Raw genomic sequence first — 25935 nt, 5'->3', positions numbered from 1 at the left:
CAAATTCCATTTCCTCACAAAGCAATTTAGTGTTCATCTCAAGCCCTTCTATTTATAAATGATGGAGGAAGAGAGTGAAGCCCATGGGCTAATTCCCTTTAAGCTTCTTAGTTGGATTTCTGGTTCCTAGAGCAGAGACACAGGCCCTATGTCTACTTTTATTGCCTTTTTTTCATGTACCTTAACATTACACTAACAGCAGATGGTGCTGAAGGAGGTCAAGACAATGTGACTGCCAGCTGACCCTTGAGCTGGTTGTGGACAACAGGAAGCTCCTCATTCCCTCCCCAATCCTTGGGATACATGCTCAGCCCATGGTTACCACAGTGGGTGCCATTTTCAAGGATGCAGCTGTGAGAGAACAGCTGTTGTTCAGACCACCTGGGCAGCATATGTGACAGAACTAGTTAAGACCTGTGTATAAACTTTTAAGTTTTGGCAGGTGAATGAAGAGATCTACTCACTTTGCAGCTGCCCAAGACAAGACTTGTAATAAGTTCCTTTACTTGTTAAAACTACCACGACCAATTTCAAGTGCTCTGCCTCTTCTGTTTCTCCTTGCCCACCTTGTACTGGGGCAGTTTGCAAACCAATGGATAGAATTAAGTTCAAAATCTCATAATTTTGAAATATTGGATGTAGAAGTATGTTGGGCCCAACACTTAATTTCTCAAATCTGACACTTCATTCATATACTATTTGCAAATGATATATTAAAAATACTGAATCTATCTCCACAGCAGCTCTCAGTGCTTGCCCCACCTGGCTTATAAACTTAACAAAGATGTCATATTTCACATTTTCTTGCTTTTTTGAAATAATCTATTTTTTCCACACCTTTCTTCAATTTTACTGAAAAGACACTCTTCATTATTAGACAAATCTGACCTGTACACAATAGCACTGTTCCACCTTCAGAAAACTACGCACTATCGGAGAACCTCTAACAGAGCCAGCCTAGCCTGCACTCAGCTGTGGCAGCAGCAAGTGTAAAAGCTGCCATAGTGAGGACTTAAGGAGAGCTGACCAAAGGCTAGGACAAAAATCATTTATTGTTAATAGTGACCAGACAGGCACATACCCCTATAACACATCAGCACTACTTCAGCTGAGGTGGAGAGGTCAAAACCCATGGCCCAGAAGTCCAATGCTGACCTAGAGATTAAGATACCACCTTGGTTCTGGGCCAGAGAGGCCAAGCCTCAATCCAAGCAGACATAGCCTTCCAAAGTTCTTTTGCTTTCTGGTTTCCTTTTTATGCAAACCTGATCCTTACCTTGGAATTCAACATAATTTCCGGAGCCCTGTACCAACGTGTAGCTACGTACTCCGTCAGGAACCCTGTGTGATCATGGTCCGGATCTGCAACGCGGGCCAAGCCAAAGTCACAGATCTAAGAGAGAAAAAAAAATGGGACACCTTAGAGATTCTAGTGAAATTAATATCAAAAGATCATCAAAATAAAAAAGATAATAGCAATAATGATAAGGCTAAGTAGTTGCTGCCACTCCTATGTGGCAGATACTTAGCTGGGAATTCTATATACTCATTCTTACTTAATTCTTACAACAACCTGAGAGGCAGTGATGACCATCCACATGTCAGAGATGAAAAACAGGCTGGAGGAGTCTGTTAAGAGGTATCTTCACTTTTCATTATCTGCTTATCCCACGGTAATTTCACTTAGGTCACTTGACAAAAACTGTTCTGGGTAAAAATTAAGTTACCAGAAACTGTCCAGGGTCCTTTCTCCCGCATTCTCTTGCTGGCATTCCCAGATTCATCACTGTCAGATCAGTTCAACTTACATTTGCCTTGTTTCTGAGATTTCATTCCTGCTATTCTTCCACCTGTTCCGTAAATGCAGGTACTTCCAAAGATTTTTTCCACTTCCTTCCCTTCCATGTATTCAAACCCATTCCCAAAACTTTAAAAGATGCTTCATATACGAAAGATGAATCTTTTTGTAGGTAAGTATCTGGATTATAATTTCTCCTGACTCACAAAGTACCTGCTGGCCTTTCATCATCTGGTCATCCAATACTTTAGTGCTACTCCAATTTCCAACATATATAAAATATCTGTATAATACTATACTATCAGTATATACTATATCAATATATATTATAGAACTATAATATACAGTTGGCCCTTGAACAGCATGGGTTTGAACTGTGCAAATCTGCTCATACATGGATTTTTTTCAATAAATATATTGGGAAATTTTTTGCAGATCTGTAACAATTTGAAAAACTCACAGATAAAACCACACAGCCTAGAAATATAAAAAAAATTAAGTTAGGTATTATTGCAGGAATACAGTATATAATACACATAACATACAAAGTAGGTGTTTAATTGCCTATTGATATTATCTAAAGCTTCCTTCCAATCAACAGAAGGCTATTAAATTCTGGAGGAGTCAAAAGTTATGCAGATTTTTGATTGTGTGTCTGTTGGGGGGGGTGCAAATCGGAACCCCTAATCTCTGTGTTGTTCAAGGGCTAACTATACTTAGACCCATACAATTGCAGTATATTCTGATTCCTTGGCATCTGAGGAACTGAGAAAGAGACATATTAATAAAGACAGTCCAGAGTACAGTACAAAGCAGCTTGGAAACAAATTGTTTTAGAAGCTTACTGTTTTAATTTGGCTAAGAAATTAAAAGGGCCTGAGCTGAGGCCATTAAAAATGGAGATGAGAAAAGGACAGGCCTAAGAGATACTCATAGGACTTAAACGGATGGACAACAATCTCTGCTTAAATATCACATAGTTTAGTGCTTCAATAATTCAGAAAGATTCAGAAAGCTCTCATCTACCTCACAGATGCCTTCTAGCCTCGGACACTGGCATCACCACATGGTACCTCTGACAAGTGGTATGTATCTGTGCTGAGTGATCTCCATCAACATGCTGTATCTTCAGAAAGAACAAATATCGCATCTGCTTCTCTCATTGCTCTTCCATAGATCATTTTCTAGGTGTACTCTCAGAGTTGCATAGTGAGGAAATCCTAGGTCCTACTCCATAGCTCTACAGCCAACTTTGGTCATTGTACACTCATAACTTCAGCTTATGTGACCTTCACCATACGTACCTTTCAAAGCTGGCTTTAATGTCATTACATTCCTAATAGTCATGGGCCTATCAGAGAATCTGGATGAGGTATGGCATAAGCTTGTATGTGGGATCACAGAAAGTTGTAACTTTGGCCTGGCTGGTCTTAGGCTTTCCATGTATCTGGCACCCTGTTTGTTTCTTTCCAGCATTTTCTACCAATTCCAGTGACATGAACTGCAGGAAGACTTCCCAGTAACCGTGCACAGGAGGTTTGCTAGCAACATGGTCCTATTTGTGGCATGATTTCCAACTCAGAGAAGCAACTACTGACTGATTTCTTCTTACATCCGAAGTGAGTCCTCTAAGACATTTAGAGCCATCACTCGCCATGTTGCCCCACAACCAATCCATTTCAATTCTGTGGCTTGAACTTTTGAATCTATCTGTGACCCATAGTTTCTTTTTTTTCAAGTCTAACACTTCATCTGACTTAAATTCAACCAAAGATCACAGTCTGCTTTCTGTTGTATAAATGGACACCTAAAAGCCACATTTTGAATTGTAAAGAGAATACTGCTTCTTCTCAGCAGAACAAAACCAGCATAAGCTCCAGACCATGGCCACAGATCTTTCACCACTCCCTATGCCTGGTGTCACACAAATTAGATGGGTTCAGATTTGATACATGGCTTTTCACTGGCTAGTTGAATAAAAAAATAAGTCTCAAATAGATCAGGCAGACTTATATTCTAAAGAAGACCATACCACTAAAACCCATCCTCCATGCTCTTCTTATAAGGTCTTTGAACTTGTATCAAGAGGGTAGGGCTCCTTCCCTCCTCTTGAATCTGGGCAAACCTTTGTAACAGCCTTAATCAAGAGAATATAGTAAAAGTGATACTTTGTGACTTTTGAGGCTACATCATAAAATGCAACATGGTTTCCATCTGGCACTTTTCTGGGGAATTTGGAACCCTCTGGCCACCTTAGGAGGAAACCTAGGACATGTGGGCTACCTGTGGGTGTTCCAGGTGACAGCCAGTATCAATTGCCAGGTATGCACAAGAGGATTTCAGCCCTTACCTTTGTGTCTTCTAGCTGAGGTCCAGATATGAGAACAGAGAGCAGTCATCACTGCTACCCCTTGACTAAATTCCTGACCCACAGAACTGTAAGTTAACACATGATTATTGTTTCAGATCATTTTCTTTTCAGGTTGTTACAGAGCAAAAACAGCTAACAGAGTTGGTCATGGACACAGTGCTTGTGATGGGATAGGCAACCTTTGAGGAGACCTTGTTGAAGTGATACTGGAACACTGAAGAAATGCTAACTATGGAAAGACCTGGGGGAAAGCCAGAGCAAAACCGTAAAGAATCTAGCTAGGCAAATGTGAAGTGGCAACTGAACCTGAAACCTCCTAAAATGGCTGTCAAATTGGCTGCTTCTACATCTCAACTGCCATGGCCTTAACTGAGATTCAGTTTAGTTTGTCTGGAATTAGGGAGACTAGATTTTAACCCCCTGCAAGCTAATTCATCCTCTAAATTCCTGCCTAATTGTTGTTTCTAAAATATGTCACTTTTCTGGCTCAAAAATGAACCAATCCCTTCTGTCTACTGAACGAAACCCAAATTCTTTAAGTGTGACTTTTAAGACCATTCACATGCTACCACCAAACTACCTTCCTGATCTCATCTCTCCCATCACATCAGCTGCCCACATCTGCTCCTACTGACTCCAGACTACACCTGCTTCTATGACCTGACTATGCAATGACCTCTCCCCAGTGCCCTATCCATGCCATTCCTTTACCCTAACACTCCAGCTTGAAAGTTCTCTCTTCTGAGAAATTTCCTAAAAATCAAGACCACACCCACCCAAGAGCTGACTGCTCACTTTTCTAACTCCTCTAATACTCTGTCAAAGGTATATTAAAGTACATACCACAGTCTATGATAGTTAGCTTTGCACATGCCCATCTCCCCAGCTAAAACAGAATTAAGTCCCTAGAAAAAGGCAACACCTGCCTTGCTTGTTAATCCTATCGTATACATGGAGGGCTCCCCCCTCAGCATTTGATCAATAAATGCCTTAATTATTATTTTTAATTTTAAAATATTTATTCATTTATGAGGGACAGAGTGTGAGCAGGGTAGGGCAGAGAAAGGGAGACACAGAATTCAAAGCTGGTTCCAGGCTCTGAACTGTCAGCACAGAGCCCGATGTGGGGCTCGAACTCACAGGCTGTGAGGTCATAACCTGAGCCGAAGTCAGACACTAATCCACTGAGCCACCCAGGTACCCCAATAAATGCCTTACTTTAAATGTTTATAGGAAACACATCAACTGGGGTGGATTAATTCACAGATACTCTAAGAGTGACCATTTTTTTTTTACAATATCTGAATTACTGATAAGCTCTTAAAAAAAATCAAGGGGTGCCCAGGTGGCTCAGTTGGTTAAGCATCCAACATCAGCTCAGGTCATGATGCTCTTACTATTCATGGGTTCAAGCCCTGCACTGGGTTCTCCACAGTCAGCGAAAAGTCTGCTTCCAATCCTTTGTCTCCATCTATCTGCCTCTCCCTTGCCTTCTCTCAAAAGTAAACAAACTTTAAAAATAATCAAGGTACAGTTACCAAGGTTAAATCTTATGTTAAATAATATTAGTAGAATTACACCATTCAAGGTGGCAATATTAAGGAAGGGAAGGGTAGGGGCACCTGGGTGGCTCAGTTGGTTAAGCATCCAACTTCAGCTCCGATCATGATCTCACAATTCATGGGTTCAAGCCCCGCATCAGCCTCTGTGCTGACAGCTCAGAGACTGGAGCCTGCTTTAGATTCTGTGTCTCTCTTGTTGCCCCTGAAAAGCTCATGCTGTCTCTCTCCGTCTCAAAAAATAAATAAAAACATTAAAAAAAAAAAAAAAAAAAAAGGAAGGGAAGGGTTGCCTGGGTGGCTCAGTTAAGTGTCTGACTCTTGATTTTGGCTCAGGTCATGATCCCGTGGTTCTGAGATTGAGCCCTGTGTTAGGCTCCATGCTTGGGAATCAAACCTGCTCAAGATTCTCTCTCTCCCTTTCCTCCTCTCCACTCACTTTCTCTCCCACTACCTCCCACCCCCAAAAAAGGGAAAATTTAAAACTGGAATTACTAGCATTCCTTTAGTAGGAAAGACAACATAACCCTATCAGCTGAATGCTATAATATGCAGCAGATCTATTTTCTTATAATTAAAACTAAAGGTGCAGTTGTTCTTTCTCATCCTCTCACTCAAGGAAATCAGTCCTAAAGTTTTTAAGCAGGGTCATGTGACATTAAGGGTCTCTGTGGGAATGGGAGAAACTCAGCAGCTCAGTGGGGTAGGTAGCACCCAAGTAGAGTTAAAGGGGAGCTCCAGATCAAGACATGGTCTAGGTGTGAGGTGAAGAGGGTACTTATGCGGGGAGGCAGCAGCACTCTTCCCAGGTATTGGAGTCTGAGCAAGGTGAGCATCCAAGCCATGGGTTATACTGCACAAACCAGTTATTTCACTGGAAGTTGCAAAATGGTGACTTTTCTAATTCTATTATTTCTTCTGCATTTACTAGCTGGCATTCTCAACTGGAACCTTGATGTGTACCCTGATACATAAATCCCACTGGAAAGACAGGAAAAATGTTTAATCCCTTTCCTTTAGTTACAAATTTCAGAATAGTGAGTTGGTGTCAAGAGTAACCTTCTTTATTATTATTTGTAACCCCCTCACGTAGTACAGGGCATAGAACCAGCAGGCTCTCAAAAATTACTGGTTATAATTTAAAAAACAGAGATGTGGGGTTTAGAGCTCTCAAAGATCCCACAACTCCACTCACGGTCATCTGTGGGGAAAAAAAAAAACCTCATATGATTAAAAAAAAGTTAATGCCATAACAATGAAGACTAGCCAAATTTATATGGCATTAACCAAAAAATTACCAAGGCTATTAAAAAAAAACTAGTAATATTTATTGTAATCCTACAGAAAGCAAGATATAAACCAGCAGGATATGGTACAAGAAACAAAATTACCTGTAGCATTCCTACTACTTGGTTACTTTTTTGGGCTGTGTAAACTGAGATTTATTAAACAGAGAAAGCCCCAAGGATAGGTTTCATTTCATATCTTCCCGAGTCCTCTTTCCCAGGCACACCCAGAACCACAAACACTATGATCCTAGCATCCTGAGACTCTATGAGTTCTGTGCACTCAGTCTAAGCAAACATCAAGGACAGAAACTGCTAGAGACCTCATTCCACTGGAAGTTCCACTAGAAATATGTTAGCAGAATCTCCAAACAGGATCTATGACCCTTGTGTTTCTGTGGCCCTTGAGAAACAGGGAGTCTATAAGAGAGGCTCCCAGAAAAGTTCTAAGAGGTCAACATCTACTTGTCTCAAGGCTTTAGATAACAAGTGCAAAGTGTGTTTATGGAAGCGAAAAAGAAATCTTAACTGCTATTGCCATGGACTGATGGAGAGTCCAAAATTAAAGGTCCAAGACATTGATAACAGCTGATATCCTGAGGGCTCAAGAGTAGGAAATACTTTAGTAACACAGAAGCCAACAGAAAAAGGAAGAAATGACATATATAATTGTCTACTTGAAATTTCAGAAAACCCTAAATAGCAAGAGATGAGTAAGATCACAGGTTACAAACTTTCTAAGCACACGAGCCTGTAGTATAGGCATGATGGTCACCCCAAGGTTTGGAGGAATGATGGATACACAGTGATTTCAGAGCTCAAGCACTTGTGCTCTTTCAATCCTCATGTATGCACCTGAACTGTCACTGTGCCCTAACCTGCCTTTAGGACATGTCCACCATGACAAATCAGAGACAACATATCATACTCATCTTTACAAATGAGATTCTCTCCTGACTATTTATATCTATGTGAATGTACACCCCATATGTACATTTCAAAATGTAGGTGAATTGTACTACTGTAAATATCTAAATTATCCTATTATGTTTCTGAGTCTGTGTGTTACCCTGGCTTTTGAAACAATACCTGTATTGTGCAGATGGACAACACAGATATATTAATGTGGGTGTAAATTTTAATGAGCAGACAATAAATGGCCCTAGATAAAGACGAGCCACAAACAATGAACAGACAACAAAGTAGTATGGTTCTGTTTTTGTCTTAAGGATGAGCATTTTCTTTCTTTTTTATAAGATCTTTATTTTACTTTTAATTTTTTAACATTTTTATTATTGAGAGACAGAGACAAAACACGAGCATGGGAGGGGCAGGGAGAGGGAGACACAGAATCTGAAGGAGACTCCAGGCTCTGAGCTGTCAGCACAGAGCCCAATGCACGGCTCAAACTCACACATCATGAGATCATGACCTGAGCTGAAGTCAGACACTTAACTGATTGAGCCACTCCAGTGCCCCAAGTATTAGCATTTTCAAACACAAGAGTCAATGTTTCCCAGAAATACTATATTCTGAAAATAGTGATTGAGAATGTTTCTCCAAAAACAAAAATAATCTGTCATAATAGAGTTGTGATAAGAAATAGAAAGAAAAAAGAAAAAAAAAGGAGACATAAAAATAATGTTTTTCAAGAAAATCACTAAGAGCCAACAAAGTATGGCCATTCCTATAAGCAGCTTCATTCCTTTTGTGCTCACCTGACTTTTAGGTACACAGATACATGGAAAGGATCTGCTTACACCCCATGTAAGGAGTATATTAATCTAACTGTAGGATCCCAAGAGATGACAGAGGTGAACCCAACTGTATCTAATATAGGAAGCTACCCTCTACCACCTTTCACAGAATGTTGGACACCCTGTTTTAAACACTCAATGAGAGCAAATAAGCTATCTGGTCACCTACTAACAGAACCCAATACTTTTTTTCAGATAGTTTCAGAAGGTTCTCAATGATCTACTGCCAAACAATATCATCATGCCTGAGAGAGCCACTCCCTTAGTGAAAACCTGCTCATTCATCTTTGGAGGGCCAGCATGGAAGCCACAGTCTTCCTGACCCCTCTCAAAGCCCCAGATAGAACCCACCTTTCTCCTTTGTATCTGTATACCAATTCTTTCAGTATATCAGTTATAGCAGATATTATAACAATCATCTGTTGTTTATCAGACTTCTGACCTATCAGTTTAGAGATTGCAGGAACAGACATTCCCCCTTCTTCCTTCTCACAGGAATGTCTGTTAAACAGAAGTCCAAGAAATGATCGTTGCTATACATCTAAATACACTTTTTAGACGACTTTATTGAGATGTAATTCACATACCATACAATTCACCCAGTTAAGGCTTACAAGTTGATAGTTTTTGGTGTTATAATCACAAGGCTACACAACCATTACCATCAACCAATGTTAGAACATTTCTGTAACCACAAGAAGAAATTCTGTACCCATCAGCAGTCTGCCTATTCCTCCCCAATCTCACCAGTCCTAGGCAACCACTAATCTACTTCCTGTTGTTACATATTTGTCTATTCTAGACATTTCACATAAATAGAATCACACAATGTGTGGTCTTTTATGACTGGCTGCTTTCACTTATATAATAGTTTTCCAAGATTCATCCACATTATAGCATGTATCAGCACTCTATTCCTTTTTATTCCATTGTATGGATCTATCACTTTTTAACTTTTTTTTTTTTGAGAGAGAGAGAGAGAGGGAGGGAGGAGGGAGAGAGAGAGAGAAAGAAAAGGGAAGGAGCAGAGAGAATCCCAAGTAGGCCCCAGTCTGTCAGTGTGGAGCCTGATGTGGGGCTTGATCTCACAAACAGGGGAGATCATGACCTGAACTAAAATCAAGGGGTGGAGGCTCGACTGACCAAGTCACCCAGGTACCCCTGAATATTCATCATCATATGGACATTCAAATTATTTCCACTTTTTTTTTTTTTTACTATTATGCTACTCTAAATATTTGTATGTTAGTTTCTGTGTGGGCACATTTTCATTCTACTTAGTTATACACCTGCAAGTAGAATCCTCACCGATGTTTATCATCTGACTTTGATTACAGCCATCTTAGTGTGATAAACTGTTATCTCATTGTGGTTTTGACTTGCATTTCCCTACCTACTCAGGATTCTAAGCATCTTTTCATGTACTTACTGGCAACGTGTGTAACTTCTTTTGAGAAATGTCTATTCATATCCTTTGCCCTGTATTAAACTGGGTTATTTATCTTTTATCGTTGAGTTATGAAAGCTTTTTATATTGTAGATAAAAGTCTCTTAACAGACACATGATTTACAAATATTTTCTCTCATTTTGTGGGTTGTCTTTTCACTTTCTTGATGGTTTACTTTTTTAAAAATTTACTATTATTTATTTAATGTTTATTTTTGAGAGGGGGGAGAGGCAGAGAGGGAGACATAGAATCTAAAGCAGACTCCGGGCTTTGAGCTTGTCAGCACAGTGCCCAACGTGGGGCTTGAACTCAAGAACTGTGAGATCATGACCTGAGTCAAAGTCGGATGCTTACCCAACTAAGGCACCCAGGCACCCCTCCTGATGGTTTATTTTGTTAAAACGGGTTCCAAATCTAGATTAAATCCAATTTTCCCCCTTTCGTTGCCTTTGCTTTTGGTGTCATGTCTAATAGGATTTATCTAACACAAAATTGCAAAAACTCACTTCTGTGTTATCTGAGCCTATTCTAGTGTAGCTCTTAAATTTAGGTCTTTGATCTGTTTTGTGTTTTTGTACATGGCAGGAGTATATATCCAATTGTCCTAGCACCATTTTTTGAAAAGAATGATCTTGGCACTCTCATGAAAAATCAGTTATCATAAGCATATGGGTTTATTTATTAACTCTCAATTTTATTCCATTTATCTATAATGCCCACTCTTTATTTATTTATTTATTTATTTATTTTGAGAGACAGTACCAGCAGGGGAGGGTCAGAGAGAGAGGGAGACACAGAATCTGAAGCAGGCTCCAGGCTCTGAGCTGTCAGCACAGAGCCCAACACGGGGCTTGAACCCACAAACCATGAGATCATGACCTGAGCTGAAGCCGGATGCTTAACCGACTGAGCCACTCAGGTGCCCCTATAATGCCCACTCTTATGCCAATATCATAGTGTCTTGAATATAAAAGCTTTGTAGTAAGTTTTGAAATCAAGAAGTGTGTGCTCTCCAACTTTGTTCTTTCATAAGATTATTTGGCTATTTTGGGTCTCTTAAGTTTCCATATACATTTCAGAATCAGCCTATCCAAGCCACCTGGAGCTTTGACACAGTCACCTTGCTATGTAGACCAATTTGGGGAGCATGGCTATCTAGACAAGAATAAATCTTGCAATCAATCCATAAACACGGAATATCTTTCCATTTATCTAGTTCTTCTTGAATTCATACTATTTTTATCGGACTGAATCCAAACCCTTTCATATCTAATACATCTGTAGATTTCCCTCATTTATTAGCACAGATACTATTAAAACAAAATATATGTACACAAATGCTGCTCATTTTTAAGAGAACTCCCTATTTGTTGGGAATACCTTATTTAGGCATTAAAGTACTTAAAATTAAGTTTGGTGCTGTTTTCTTAGTATGGGTTTTTTTTCTGTTTTTGTTTTGTTTTGAAAGAGGGAGCAAGTCAGTAAGGGGTGGGGGGGGGGAGGGGTGAGGAGGGACTCACCTGAAGTGGGGGGGAGAGAAGGAGGGACTCACCCAAAGTGGGGGGATGGGGGGAGGAGGAGGGACTCACCCAAAGTGGGGCTCATGTTTTACCCAAAGCAGGGTTCACCAGAAGCAGGGCTTGAGCTCCCAAATGAGGGACTCAAACTCATGAATCATGAAATCATGACCTGAGCTGAAGTCAGAGGCTTAACAACTGAGCCACTCAGACATCCCTTTCTGAGCGTTCTTTGTATAAAATTTATTGAATAAAAAGGTTGCCAATGAAATGGATGATTTTTAAACTTACACATAATGCACACGATCCTGCTTTTATATATGTAAGCATAAATGTACACATAGATGTAAAAGCATAGCAAAAACTTTGGAAGAAAACACACCAATATGTTACAGTGGTTACCTCTGGAGAGGAGGAACGATGGCATGATGAAGAGGACTAGCACTCATTATTTACATTCTTTGTTTTTAAGCTATAAAAATGTTTTTATTTATTTCTAGTGTAATTTTAAGTACGAATGACAACATAAATATACCCCAGTGAAAGAGTTTTTCCAACAGTATCACCCTCAGAGTAAATAACCTAGCTGACCTTGAGATCGCAGGTGGTGTTGAGCAGCAGGTTGGAAGGTTTGAGGTCACGGTGCAGTACATTAGCTGAATGGATATATTTTAACCCTCTGAGGATCTGGTAAAGAAAATAGCAGATATGGTCGTTGCTGAGGTGTTGTGTCTTCAAGAGCTTGTAGAGATCTGTTTCCATGAGGTCCTGTACTATATATCTGTTTGGACAGGTTAAGGTAACACACCAAGTATCTGGTTACATGTATGGAACTAAAAACAAAATGAACCCTCTCCCTAAATGGTCATTATATCATGAGGCCTACAAGGGAAATGAGAAACTGATGAAACTTGGTATATCTCTATGAAAGGAATCTAAAGTAGTTAACTCCTTCTTAGGTCCTGTGACAAAATAGGCATTAATATCTGTCCGATGTGCCCAATAACAGGCATAGACTGAACTGAGACAGGCTGTTATGGAAATACTGGCCAATCGTGAAGTCTCAGTCTCATAGTCCTGCAAGGTGACCATCATCAACAAACCCTTTCCAAGAATTACTGGAAAGGGAGGTGGCCAGCAAACATCATACTCTCTGGTCCAGCAATGACTTGTAATGCTGTTTGTAATGTTTTTACCTCCCTTCTTGTCCCCGATCCTTAAGAATCAGCCATAAAATCTTTAGAAATACAGACCTAGAACACATCACTACTAAATTCAGCTATGTGCTTGACTCTTCAATTAACATTAAGATCCTAAATACAAGAGAATATTGGGAAGTCATGCTAAGGAGCTCATGCTGGTTTTGTTCCCCTTGCTTTCTTGACTATCCATGTATCCACGCCATCCAGAATGTTATGTTCTCTATGGCTGACTTCTTTCTTATAGAAATTAAATTATAAAACCCTTTAGCTTTTAACTTTACCATATTATTATTTCATTAGAAGTGTTTTTGCATTCTTCATTTCTGTGTATTATAAACATTACTGTATGTCCCCTACAGATTCATGGGATTCAAAGGAAACAGGATTTGAAAACTTGTCATCTCGAAAGAGACTTGATTTTCCAAGCAAAGGTAAAGCAGGACAACAGGTGGTAGCAGCAGGAGGCATTTCACTTAAAATAAATAGCACTAGAGCCCGATAATAGAGCAGTTTAAAAATGAAAAGGGCTGCTAGAGACAGTGAGCTAGCTGCCTGCCTGCCTGTCTTCGGAGGGGCAGAATGCATATTGAAGAAAAGGGGTAGGAATGCTATACTAGCCTGAACAGCAACTTTTTTTCTTGGCAGACCCTCTTCAGTATACTTACCACTTCTGTCTTTCAAATATAGTCTTTACCCAGGTAGTGTCCTCTGGACTTGCTTAGTCCAGATTTCTAAATGTTGGTCATAATTAATAACATAAATTCAGAGCTGAGTCAGCTTTAAAGATCCTGAAGGCTAGGACCTTAATTCTAAAGATGAGAAAACAGATCTAGAGGTGAATGACATTGTCTAAGATCAGGACAGTCTGGGTTTGAGCAGGTGATATCCAAAACATCCACTTTCTTAGTCTACTGGTCATTTCTTTTTACCATAACAAACCATACCTTGAACAGAAAAAAAAAATGACTGAAAATGGTGTTAAGATTCTCCCTAACTACACTTAAAGTTTTTACTGAAACAGAGAAAATACTGGATTTGCCAAAAGACACTAAAAATAGTTACTGACAACTGATAAAATGAATCAAAGATAAAAATTACATAAATCTTATAGTAAATAGCAAGCAGATTACAATTTCCCTTCTAATGTGCTTTATATATATATTTCCTTTACTCTGATAAGTCCAGGCATTTCAAGTTACATTTATTTAACAAGGTGACCAATCAGTGGAGTCAGTTGCCTGAAAAGGATACACATCTTTCATTTGCTCGATGGTTGGCGCTCGAATAATATCATTGATTCCAATAATGTTCTCATGTCTGAAGCGCAGTAAGATTTTTATCTCTCTCAGGGTTCTCTGGCAGTAGGTCTGGTGCTCAAAAGGACTGATTTTCTTGATAGCTACTCGAACTTTGTTGACATTATCATAAGCAGAGCTAAAAAAAAAATAGGGGGAGAGATGGCATTTAAAATAGTTCTCAAAACACCTTGGCAGAAAGAATGAAAATCAGTAATTAAATATTAACACATAGGGTAAATACTTGTTTCATACACATGAAGTTATGTATATTACCCACAAAAAAATCCCCAAGTTAGGAAGGATGCAGCTGGCACGATATAGCACATATTCAATCTCAAACTAATTAGAAGGTCCAGCCCTGGTAAATGTGTAGATGCCCACAGTCAAAAGCCCAGGTTCATGGGTTTATGCCACACATGCACACACTAAATATTTTCCCACTGTTTTTAACAGCAAGTGCATTCTGGTGAGAGTAATCATTTGTTCTCCAAAACAACTTCCTATTGTTGCATCAGATTCCTCTGACTCAACAGAAACATCCAAATAACCATCAACCACATCTTTATCCCAAACAGAAAAGGACCCAAGAGGATGCCTTGATTGCTTGCATCTATTGTGTCTTACTTGCAAAATGACAGGACTCTTCTTTTTTTAAAAGAAACTATTTCAAGTAATCAATTTGTGTAGGCTCATACAGTTCGAGGACTGACCTTCATATAAATGATAAGCAAATTATTCTTGAAGAAAAATGATGGCTCTATATGTATTAAAATGGCATTTAACCATAAACCACAGAAGCCTTTGGGGGGGGGAATCACATTTTAAATACAGTATTAACAATACTTCGTAAGTTTAAAATTTACTATAACATCTTAAGCACTAAAAAACTTTACCCTTCAAAGCTCTTCATATACTTAACTACATTTTGTCTTCATAATGCTTTTAAAAGTAGGGGACAGCAGTGTTTTTACATGCATTGTCCAGGTAACATTCCCATAATTATATAGAGGAAAATTCATTTACCCAAAAAAACTAATCTCCCTAGGCCCGCTTTTTCCAAAGTATCTTAGGCTTACATCCTTCCTCAGGTCAGTCCTCTTTGTATCTCTCTACCTGGGTACATGCTGCATTGATAGGTTGCCACCAACAGTTGTGCCTGACAGCTCAACTAAAGTGCTGCTCAAATTGTGGTCCCCAGACACCTGGAATCAGGGTCATTCGTGTTAAAAAAAAAAAAAAAAAAAAAAAAAAAAAAAAAAAAAAAAAAAAAAAAAAAAAAGCTTGTTCCTGGGCTTCATCCTAGGCCTTCTTTAAAAAAAAAAAAATTAATTCCAGTAAAATTACATTACTTACAGGTGTGCAAAAGATTGGTTCAACAATTCTATATATTACTCAGTGCTCATCAAGGTAAGTACCCTTTCACCCATTGCCCCATCCAACCACCTCCCTCTGGTAACCACCTGTATTTTCTCTATATTTAAATAGAGTCTTGGGGGTCAGGGCAGGGAAGAGCTCTATTTTTTTTGTCTCTTTCTCTGTTCATTTGTTTTGTTTCTTAAATTCTACATATGAATGAAATCATGGTATTTGTCTTATTTCACTTATCAGCATGCCTTCTAGACTCCTCCAAACGACAAGGTTTCATTCTTTTTTATGGCTACTTGAGCAATATTCCATGGTGTGCGCATGTGCACAGACACACACACACACACACCACACTTTCATCCATTCGTCTAATATTGATGGACATTTTGGTTGCTTCCATAGGCTGGCTACTGTAAATAATGCTGCAATGAACACAGGGGTGCATATGTCTTTTCAAATTAGTGTTTTCATATTCTTTGGTTAAATATCCACTAGTGAAATTACTGGATCATATGGTAATTCTGTTTTTAATTTTTTTGAGGAACCTCCATACTGTTTCCCACAGTCTTTTCTTTTTTTTTTTTTTCTTTTCCTTTTTAAAAGAAATTTAACCAAAATATTTGGGTACTCTTACAACAAAACCTATAAAGTATTTTTCAAAAGAGTTCCAGGGGAGTCTGGCTGGCTCAGTCAGAAGACTATGTGACTCTTGATCTCGGGTCATGAATTCAAGCCCCACGCTGGGTGTAGAGATTACTAAAAAATAAATAAACTTAAAAAAAGAGAGAGAGAGAATTCCACAGCTGTTACACAGGGCTGCCAGTTCTTTCCAAGTTGACCCTTAAGGTCTGACTTAATCGAATTCCAAGCAGAAGCAGTAATAATTATGCCTTCAAATTTATGATGAATTTTAATCTTGAGTGTTACTACTATCTTATGATCAATATTCTATTTAATATTTCTATAAGAGCTTTTCATTAAAAAATTTTTTTTAATGTTTTTATTTATTTTTTTAAGAGAGAGAGAGAGAGCATGAGGAGGGGAAGGTCAGAGAGAGACGGAGACACAGAATCCGAAGCAGGCTCCAGGCTCAGAGCTAGCTGTCAGCACAGAGCCTGATGCGGAGCTTGAACCCATAAATGTGAGATCATGACCTGAGCCAAAGCCAAATGCTTAACTGACTGAGCCACCCAGGCGCCCCAAGAGCTTTTCATTTTAATAAATATCAGTACCTGGGGGTGCCCAAGTGGCTCAGTCGGTTAAGTGTCTGACTCTCAGTTTCAGCTGAGGTCATGATTTCATGATATGAGAGCTGGAATTCTATGTTGGGTTTTAAGCTGACAGCGCAAAGCCTGTTTGGGATTCTCTTTCTTCCTCTCTTTGTTCCTCCCCTGCTCATCTGTGTTCTCTCTCTCTCACACAAAATAAATTAAAATAATAATAATAAAAAATAAATATCAATATCAGTAAAATAAGTATCAGTCTGCTGACTGAAACAATGAAAAAGCAGGGAATAAGATATTGCTTTTTGTTTCTTAAAGTAAGAGCCAGAGATATAAAATAGTAAATGGGTTTATTCTCAAGTCTGTGCTCCTATAATAGTATTTGTTGGTCTACTTATTCTGAGAATTACTGATGCATTTGTATGACTCCATCACAAAACTGTTATAGGAGGCCCCTTATCTTACTCAACTTCAATTATCTCACATTATCATTAATATATTGGACTCAGGGGGCACCTGGGTGGCTCAGCTGGTTAAGTGCCTGACTTTGGCTTAGGTCACGATCTTACGGTTCATGGGTTCAAGTCCTGCATTGGGCTCTGCACTGATGGTGTGGAGCCTGCTTGGGATTCTTTCTCCACTCTCGCTTTCTCTCTCTCTCAAAATAAATAAATAAACTTAAAAAAATATGTATACATATCTATATCTATATATAGACAGACATAGATATAGAAATATAGGGGCACTTGGGTGGCCCAGTTGGTTAAGGTCCAACTCTTGACCTCAGTTTGGGTCATAGTCTTGTGGTTTCGAGATCCACACTGGGTTATGCACTGTCAGTGTGGAGCCATCTTGGGATTCTCTCTCTCCTCTCTCTGTCCTTTCCCTGCTCATGCTTGCTTGCTCTCACTCTCTCTCTCTCAGAACAGATCAAAAAACTTAAAAAAAAGTTTAAGGGGCTCCTGAGTGGCTGTCAGTTAAGCATCTGACTCCTGATTTCAGATCAGGTTATGATCTCATGGTTCATGGGTTCAGGCCGCATATCGGGCTCTGTGTGGACAGCATGGAGCCTGCTTGGGATTCTCTCTCTTCCCCTCCCCTGCTCTCTCTCTTAAATAAACTTTGAAAAAATTATTTTTAAACAAAATATACATATTGTACTCAGGTACCCCCAATACGTCGAAATGAAATATTACTTCCTTTCCCCCCCAAAGATTTTAAAAAAATATTTATTTACTTTTGAGAGAAAGAGCAAGTGCAAGTAGGAGATGGGCAGAGAGACTGGGATAGAGAGAATCTCAAGCAGGCTCCACACTATCACCACAGAGCCTGACACAGGGCTCAAACCTACAAACTGTGAGATCATGACTTGAGCCAAAATCAAGAACTAGACACTTACTTAACTGAGAAACCCAGACATCCTTTGTTTTATTTTATTTTACTTTATTTTATATTTTGAGAGTGTACACATGCAAGTCCAGGAATGTGAGAAGGAGCAGGGGGTAAAGGGAAGAGGAGGGAGAATCTTAAGCAGGTTCCATTCTCAATGAAGTTCCCAATGGGGAGCTCAATCCCAGGACTCTGGGATCATGACCTGAGCTGAAATTAAGAGGTGGATGCTCAAATGACTGAGTAACCCAGGCTGTCCTCAAAGATTTTATTTTAAAGTAATCTCCACACCCAACATGAGGCTTGAATCCACAATCCTAAGTTTAAGAGTCACATGCTTTAGGGGCGCCTGGGTGGCTCAATCGGTTAAGCCTCCGACTTCGGCTCAGGTCAGATCTCACGTTTGTGGGTTCGAGCCCTGCGTCAGGCTCTGTGCTGACAGCTAGCTCAGAGCCTGGAGCCTGCTACCGGTTCTGTGTCTCCTTCTCTCTCTGCCCCTGTCCCTCTCATGCTCTGTCTCTCTCTCTCTATCAAAAATAAATAAAACATTAAAAAAAAATTTTTTAGAGAGTCACATGCTTTATTGACTAAGCCATCCAGATGCCTGGAAATATATATTTCCTTAAATAAAAGAATCACTACTCAAATCTTATTTTGCTTTGGTTTGCTGCATGAAGGCCTAAACCATTGATATTCAGTTCAGTAGGCAGAGGAATATGTCATTCAAACAAGCTTATCCAATATGGAGAATATTTTCAGAATTTAAAATTCTTTTTGGGTAATTAAAATCATAGAACATGAATCCAACAGAAGAGAGCAAAAGTTGAAACAATTATAAAATACTAGTTTAAATTCAACATTATAAATTTCTAGTTTTACTTAAAGAGAGTAATTAAACACAGCCATAAATTTGCTTTCAAGCAAAAGACTGTTGGGGAGAGTGCTTATGGTCAATGTGCTTCTCCAACTATATCAACACTAGACACCAGGTAATGAAATAACCAACTGACCCCTTTTACGTGAGAAGGCATGAGATCTCCTCACTAGTTCCCACTTGAAAAGAAGGTATGACCTGTCCATTGCATTGGTTCATTTTCTGTTTCCTAGCTCCTTTTTGGTGCCACAGAACTGATCACAAATAATTTACACTTAACTCTGTATTTGATCATTTTTCCTTAGATTTCTCAGTTTGTTTTATATATTTTATTTTACTATACCTACTACCATGAACGTTTTGGTATCTCTTACTAGTTTTTGCTTTAAAATCACTTTGGCATTACCAACTCTTTTCCTTTGTTTCCCCCTCTAAGAACTTAACCTCTGCTCCTCTCCATTTCCCCCACAACTAACACAATGCTTTTCTGTAAACAATGTATGGGTGCGGTTTAGGATCTTAATCCAGTATGTGACTATACAGTCTTTGGATGAGTTAATTTTAGATATTCGTATTTTTTCTTTGAACTCATAAACTTGCTGTATTCAAAAAAAAATTCAAGGTTAAATAAACTGTTCAACTTTAAGAAAAAGTTGTCTAACTGATCTCTATAAGATAAATAATCCTTAACAATAAATAAAAACTGGGGTGCCTGGGTAGCTCAGTCAGTTAAGTGTCTGACTTCGGCTCAGGTCATGATCTCATGATTCGTGGGTTCAAGCCCTGCTTGAGATTCTGCTTCAGATTCTGTGTCTCCCTCTCTCTCTGCCCCTCCCCTGCTCATGCTCTGTTTCTCTCTGCCTCAATATAAATATTTAAAAAAAATTTTTAGATAAACAATGATGATGAGAATGATGATGATAAAAAAACTAAAACCCAGACTAAAAAATAATCTCTTTTATAAGCACCTGCTTGAAAATCAGCAACAAAAAAACCATTATGTCCGGGGAGCCTGGGTGCCTTAGTCAGTTGAGCGTCTGACTTCAGCTCAGGTCATGATCTCACAATTTGTGGATTTCAAACCCCATGTTGGGCTCTGTGCTGACAGCTCAGAGCATGGAGCCTGCTTCCGATTCTGTGTGTCCCTCTCTCTCTTTCCCCTCCTCTGCTCATGATCTGTTTTTGTCTCTCAAAAATAAATAAATGTAAAAAAAAAACCCATTGTGTCCAAACCAAAATTTAATCTTAGGAATTTAAGAACAGTTCAATTTAAAAAAACAACACTAAAATACATCGTGTCAGACAGACATTTCTCCAAACAAGATGCACAAACAGCCAACAAGCATGTAAGTTGTTAAACATGGCTAATCATTAGGGGGGCTGCAATAAGATGTCATCTAACACCCATCATGATTGCCAATATCAAAAAATAAAAAAATAAGTGTTAGAGAGAACATGCAGAAACTGGAACATCTGTGCACTGTTGTGAATGTAAAATAGTGCAGCTACTATGGAAAACAGTATGGAAGTTCCTAAAAAAAAAATTAAACCTAGATTACCATATGACCCAGCAATCCCACTTCTGGGTATATATATCCAAAAGAATCAAATTAGGATCTCAGGACGCCTGGGTGGCTTAGTTGGTGGAGCCTCTGACTTCAGCTCAGGTCATGATCTAACAGTTTGTGAGTTCCAGTCCCCCAATGGGCTCTGTGCTGACAGCTTAAAGTCTGGAGCCTACTTCGGATTCTGTGTCTCCTTCTCTCTCTGCCCCTCCCCTCCTCATGCTCTGTCTCTTGTCTATCAAAAATAAATACACATTAAAAAATAAAAATAAATAAATAAATAAAACAAAAAACAAAAAAGGATCTCAAAGAGATAATGGCTCGTCCATGTTCACTACAGCATTATTTGTAATAGACAATTGGAAGCAATACAAATGTCCATTGATGTATGTATGGATAAAGAAAATGTGATGTGTATATATACTAGAATATTATTCAGCCTTAGAAAGAAAATTCTATCATATCCTACAACGTGGGTGAATCTTGATCATATTAACTGAAATAAAGCCAGTCACAAAGTATTATATATGATTCCACCCATATATAGTATCTAAAGTTGTCAAATTCATAAAATCAGATTGTAGAATAGTGGTTTACCAAGGGCTAGGGGAAGGGAGGAGATGAGGAAATGGTGTTCAAGGGTACAGAGTTAGAGTTTTGCAAGATGAAAACACTCTACAGATCTACTGCACAATAATGTGAATATATACTTAACATTCCTGAACTCTATGTTTAAAAATGGTTAAAATGTTTAATTTTACATCATGTTTTTTTACTACAGTTAATGGTTTAATTTTAAAAGGGTATAACCACTATGGAAAACAGAATGAAGGTCCTTCAAAAAATTAAACATAGAACTACCATACAATCCAGCAATTCCACTCTACGTATCTATCAAAAGAAAATAAAAACATTAATATGAAAAGATACGCATACTCCATTGTTTTTTGCAGCATTATTTACCAATAGTGGAGATATGTAAACAACCTAAGTGTCTACTGATGAATGGATAAAGAAGATGTGTGATACGTGTATACGTATTTCTATGTTATGAATAGATATATACTCATTTCACTTGTAAGGAGACTCTAAAGTACAACAAAACAAAACCCAGATTCATAGATACTGAGTACAGAGTGGTGACTGCCAGAGGGGAAGGGGTTGTGGGTGGGGTGAAACAGGTAAAGGGGATCAAGAGATACAAAATTCCAGTTATAAAATAAGTAAGTCTTGGGGATGTAATATATAATGGGGAATACAGTCAATGACACTGTATTAACTCTGTATGGTTACACATAGTAACTAGATCTATTATGGTAACCAGCGATGTATACAAATGTTGACTCACTATGCTGTACACATGAAACAGAATATTGTACGTCAATTATAATTCAATAAAAAAATTTTTAAGGGAAAAAAGGACATGTTAACAAGGAAAAATTAAACATTTAAATAGATGTCAAAAAGAATGGTAGTGGCTATGTGAACCTACAAATGTGATAACATTGCACAGAACACACCCCCACCCCCACATATAAAATTAGTGACATATAAATGAACTCTATAGATTGTATCAATGCCAATCTCCCAGCTGTGGTATTGTGCTATAATTTATACTGTAATGTATGATTGTAATATAAGACGTTACTCCTGAGAGAAACAGATTTTTGTATCATTTCTTACAAATGCATATGATTCTAGAATTATTTCAAGATAAAAAGTTTAATTAAAAAAGCATCCATCTATGGGGGGGTAATTATCCAAACAAATACTTTGCAGCCAAGAAAAGGAATGATATGGAAGATCTTGAAGATCTGTTCAGTTGGAAAAAATGCATGGTCCAACACTGGAAAATATGCTTTTTCTAGTAAATAATAAAAGATATATATTAACATTTGCTTATGTTTGCATAAAGGAGGTCTGGAAGGATACACAGGAAATAAAGGAGGGGTGGTATAGGGACAGAATGCCAAGCCAGAGTGGGACAGACAGGAGAGCAAAACCCTTCCCTGTATACCTCTTTATGTATTATCTTGAAGAGCCATGTGAGCCTCTTAAAAAAAAATCTTGATTAGGGGCTAAAAACATACAGGAGAAATTACTAGTGGAATACTGACTAGAATACCCTTTAAAGGAGGAAACACAATTATTTTGAAATTCCTGACCAATAATACAAAAATACTTGAAAAATAATTAATGGAAAGAAGTACAAAATATCTTTATTTAACCTTGTTCCCACCTGAAAAAACAGAATAATCTTTAAAACTGGAATTGGGCAGGGGCGCCTGGGTGGCTCAGGCTATAAGTGGCCAGCGGGGCAACTTCATGATCTCATGGTTCACAAGCTCAAGCCCTGCATGGGGCATCAGGCTCACTGCTGTCAGCACAGAGCCTGCTTTGGATTACCTGACCCCCTCTCTCTCCCCCTCCCCTGCTTGCACTCTCACTCTCTTAAAAATAAATAGACATTTAAAAAAGATTGGAATTGAGTATATTATTTCTCTCTCTCTCGCTCTCTCTCTCTCTCATTCACACCTCCTCCCCTGAATAAAGGAGGAACTTTTATCCAGTTTCGGGTTGGTATTTGCTATGTACCAAGGTCTATTCTAACAGGACACAAGATTATAAATAGTACCCTCCTCTTGAGGAACTCAATCTACTGACAGCCAGTCATCTTATATAAATGTGGCCTCAAGTTCCAGATGAATCCTGAGATCCATAAATCATGAAGGACATGAATAAGTCAAGGCTGGAGGTGAGCACACACAATACTCAAAACAGAATCTTACTATTCAGCAATAAAAGGGAATGAACTTGATATAAACAATACAGAGGAATCTCAAAATATTTATGCTGAATAAAGCCAGACTATCAGAAAAGTACTTCCATTCATATAAAATGCAAATTAATTTCTGGGGACAGAAACCAGATTATAGGGTGGCTTAGGGCTGGGGAGGAGAGGGAATTGGTGGGCCAGAAGGACTATACAAATTGAAACTAGATACTTTGGAGGTGATGAATGTTATCTTGGTTGTGTTGATAGTTTCAATGATGTCCAATGTACTGTGCACTTTAAATATGTGCAGTATATTGTTGATCAATTGTTAATCAATTCCTTAAAAAAGGAACTGAGGCATGGTGGGTGCGAAAGACAGATTCCAGAAACATATTTGATCAGTAAATGTGGAAGGAGAAGCCCACAAAATTCTGGAGATTCTTTAACAGATGTTTTGTGATCACTTAGGGAAGAAAAGGGAACCAGCATGAGTCAATTATGAACAAGTCATGCTAACCTAACTTCATTTCCTGTTTTGATAGGGTTACCACAACAACACAAGAATGACGCCAGAGCTATGGTGGACTCAAGCCACACTTGTCAAGCACTTCCCATTTAAGACTTCATGTTAGGACTGGTGATGAAAACACATACTGATCCTGCCCTTAAGAAGCTAAGAAGTTTGAGAAAAAAAAAAAAAAAAAAAGAAGCTAAGAAGTTTGTAATTTAGTAAGGGAAGGAGACAGGAACAGACAACATATAATGCCTTTACCTCAGAAAAGCATTTCTGAAATCCAAAGAGAAGCTGGATTTGAATGAAGTCCAAATAAGGGTATTAGTAGAAGATTAAAAAAAGATGAGAACCTATAGAAACCATATCCGGAAGAATGAGCAGACTTCTGAAAGAGGAGCAAGGGTACCAAGAAAAGCAGGAAGTAACAAGGAAACAAGCAGGACATCTATGGGGACTGCGGCCCTCACCCTCCACAGAAGTGTTTATAGGGTCTGGGGGTCTGGAGAACATGCCCATCAGAGCCCCAGTATTCCCCATAGCCTGAGTCTGCTTCTGAGGCTATGTAGGCCTCTTCCAAGGCAACTCTGCTGAGAGAATGCTCCTCTAGTGTATATACCACAGAGGAGCCAAAGGGCAGCTGTTTACAGGGTGTGCACTGCACCTGGACTGTCATGTCAAGCTGGTGTCCATACACACAAGTTAAAGCTCATGGCAGGGCACAGCCCTAAAACTGGGAAGAGAAGAGGCCTATGCTAGAGGCCTGCTTTCCTGGAACTGCTGGCACCAAACTCTAAGAGGTCCACAAACGTTTGATTTAAAGCTGAATTACAGTCTTTAAGAAGGTTAGTATGTATGGTAAAAGGATAGAATATATTATACTTAAGGTTTCTTTTTCTAATTTTTTTAAACGTTTACTTATTTTTGAGAGACAGAGAAAGAGGATGAGTGAGGGAGGAGCAGAGAGACAGGGAGACACAGAATCCGAAGTAGGCTCCAGTTTCTGAGCTGTAAGCACAGAGCCCGACTTGGGGCCCAAACCCACAAACTGTGAGATCATGACCTGAGCTGAAATCAGGTTGCTTAACCAACTAAGCCACCCAGGTGCCCTATTTAAGGTTTCTTAATTTGATTTATATGGTATATGGGGCTCCATTTGACCCCCCCCTCCCCACTCTGTATTCTTTACACAAGCCTTACACACTTTAAGGCTGGGTTTGAGAGGTACAAAATAAAGATGGGGGATTGGGGAGGACAAGGATTGTCTTCAACTTCCTGATTTTAAAGATCTAAGGATGCTTGTAGGTGATTCAAATGGAGGAAGTAAAGGTTCTCTGCTTCCAAGAGCATTAAGGAGAGATCAAGGTTGGGAATAAGATGCTGGAATTGTTAACAAACCAACTGGGTAGTACTGCTGAGAACAGATGTGGTTGAGATTAGAGGACTGAGAAAAGAACTCAGGAGCAGTCAGAGGAAGAGTAACTGGCTAAAGAGAGAAAGTAATAAGTAATAATGGAATGAGCAAAGAACTCTTGTTGTCCAACTCCAAAGCCACATGCTAAACCACATACCAGAACCCGGAAGAGGGGTGGGGTTTCAAAAGCCAAAGAAGAAAAGAGTTCCAAACAGGAGACACTAACAAAGATAAAAGCTGCAAACATTCACTGAATCTGCAATGAGATGATCTGTGGTAATGTGGGTGTAAGTAAACGGAGGGGGGAATGGGGACAGCAGCAGAAAAAGCATAGCTGACTTTTTTAAAGGCAAGGAGGAGGATAATGACTGGCAAATCCAGGTGAACAACTGAGAGGCACAGGGTGTTATGAAAGCAGTGGGTGGTGTGAAAGAAAAGGCTCCCCAGAGTTAGCCAGAGGGGAAAAGAGAAGTGGATTACAAGCCAAGAAAGTGTAAAGGTGCAGAGAGGCCTGAGGGAACATGGGGCAATGGAGTGTGGGGCACAGGGGGACATGTTGGGGTTGAGGCTGGAGGCGGAAGG

At 39.0% G+C, this 25935-nt stretch overlaps 1 protein-coding gene across 1 annotated transcript in view; it reads right to left on the bottom strand.

The window, feature by feature from the left end:
- The window catches only part of MAPK1 (mitogen-activated protein kinase 1), a gene marked incomplete at its 5' end in the record, with an annotated part of 100907 nt that overhangs the window by 27162 nt on the left and 47810 nt on the right, over window positions 1-25935 (bottom strand). The window contains 3 exons of the mRNA XM_029921590.1: window positions 1277-1393; window positions 12328-12517; window positions 14190-14372. Coding sequence (XP_029777450.1) covers window positions 1277-1393; window positions 12328-12517; window positions 14190-14372 — 490 coding nt within the window. The remainder of the gene's footprint in view (window positions 1-1276; window positions 1394-12327; window positions 12518-14189; window positions 14373-25935) is intronic.

The sequence above is a fragment of the Suricata suricatta genome, chromosome 14, assembly GCF_006229205.1.
Source record: "Suricata suricatta isolate VVHF042 chromosome 14, meerkat_22Aug2017_6uvM2_HiC, whole genome shotgun sequence".
In the NCBI taxonomy this organism is placed as follows: domain Eukaryota; kingdom Metazoa; phylum Chordata; class Mammalia; order Carnivora; family Herpestidae; genus Suricata; species Suricata suricatta.
Note: the sequence above shows the minus strand (reverse complement) of the source record. Positions and strands in the feature narration are given on the sequence as shown.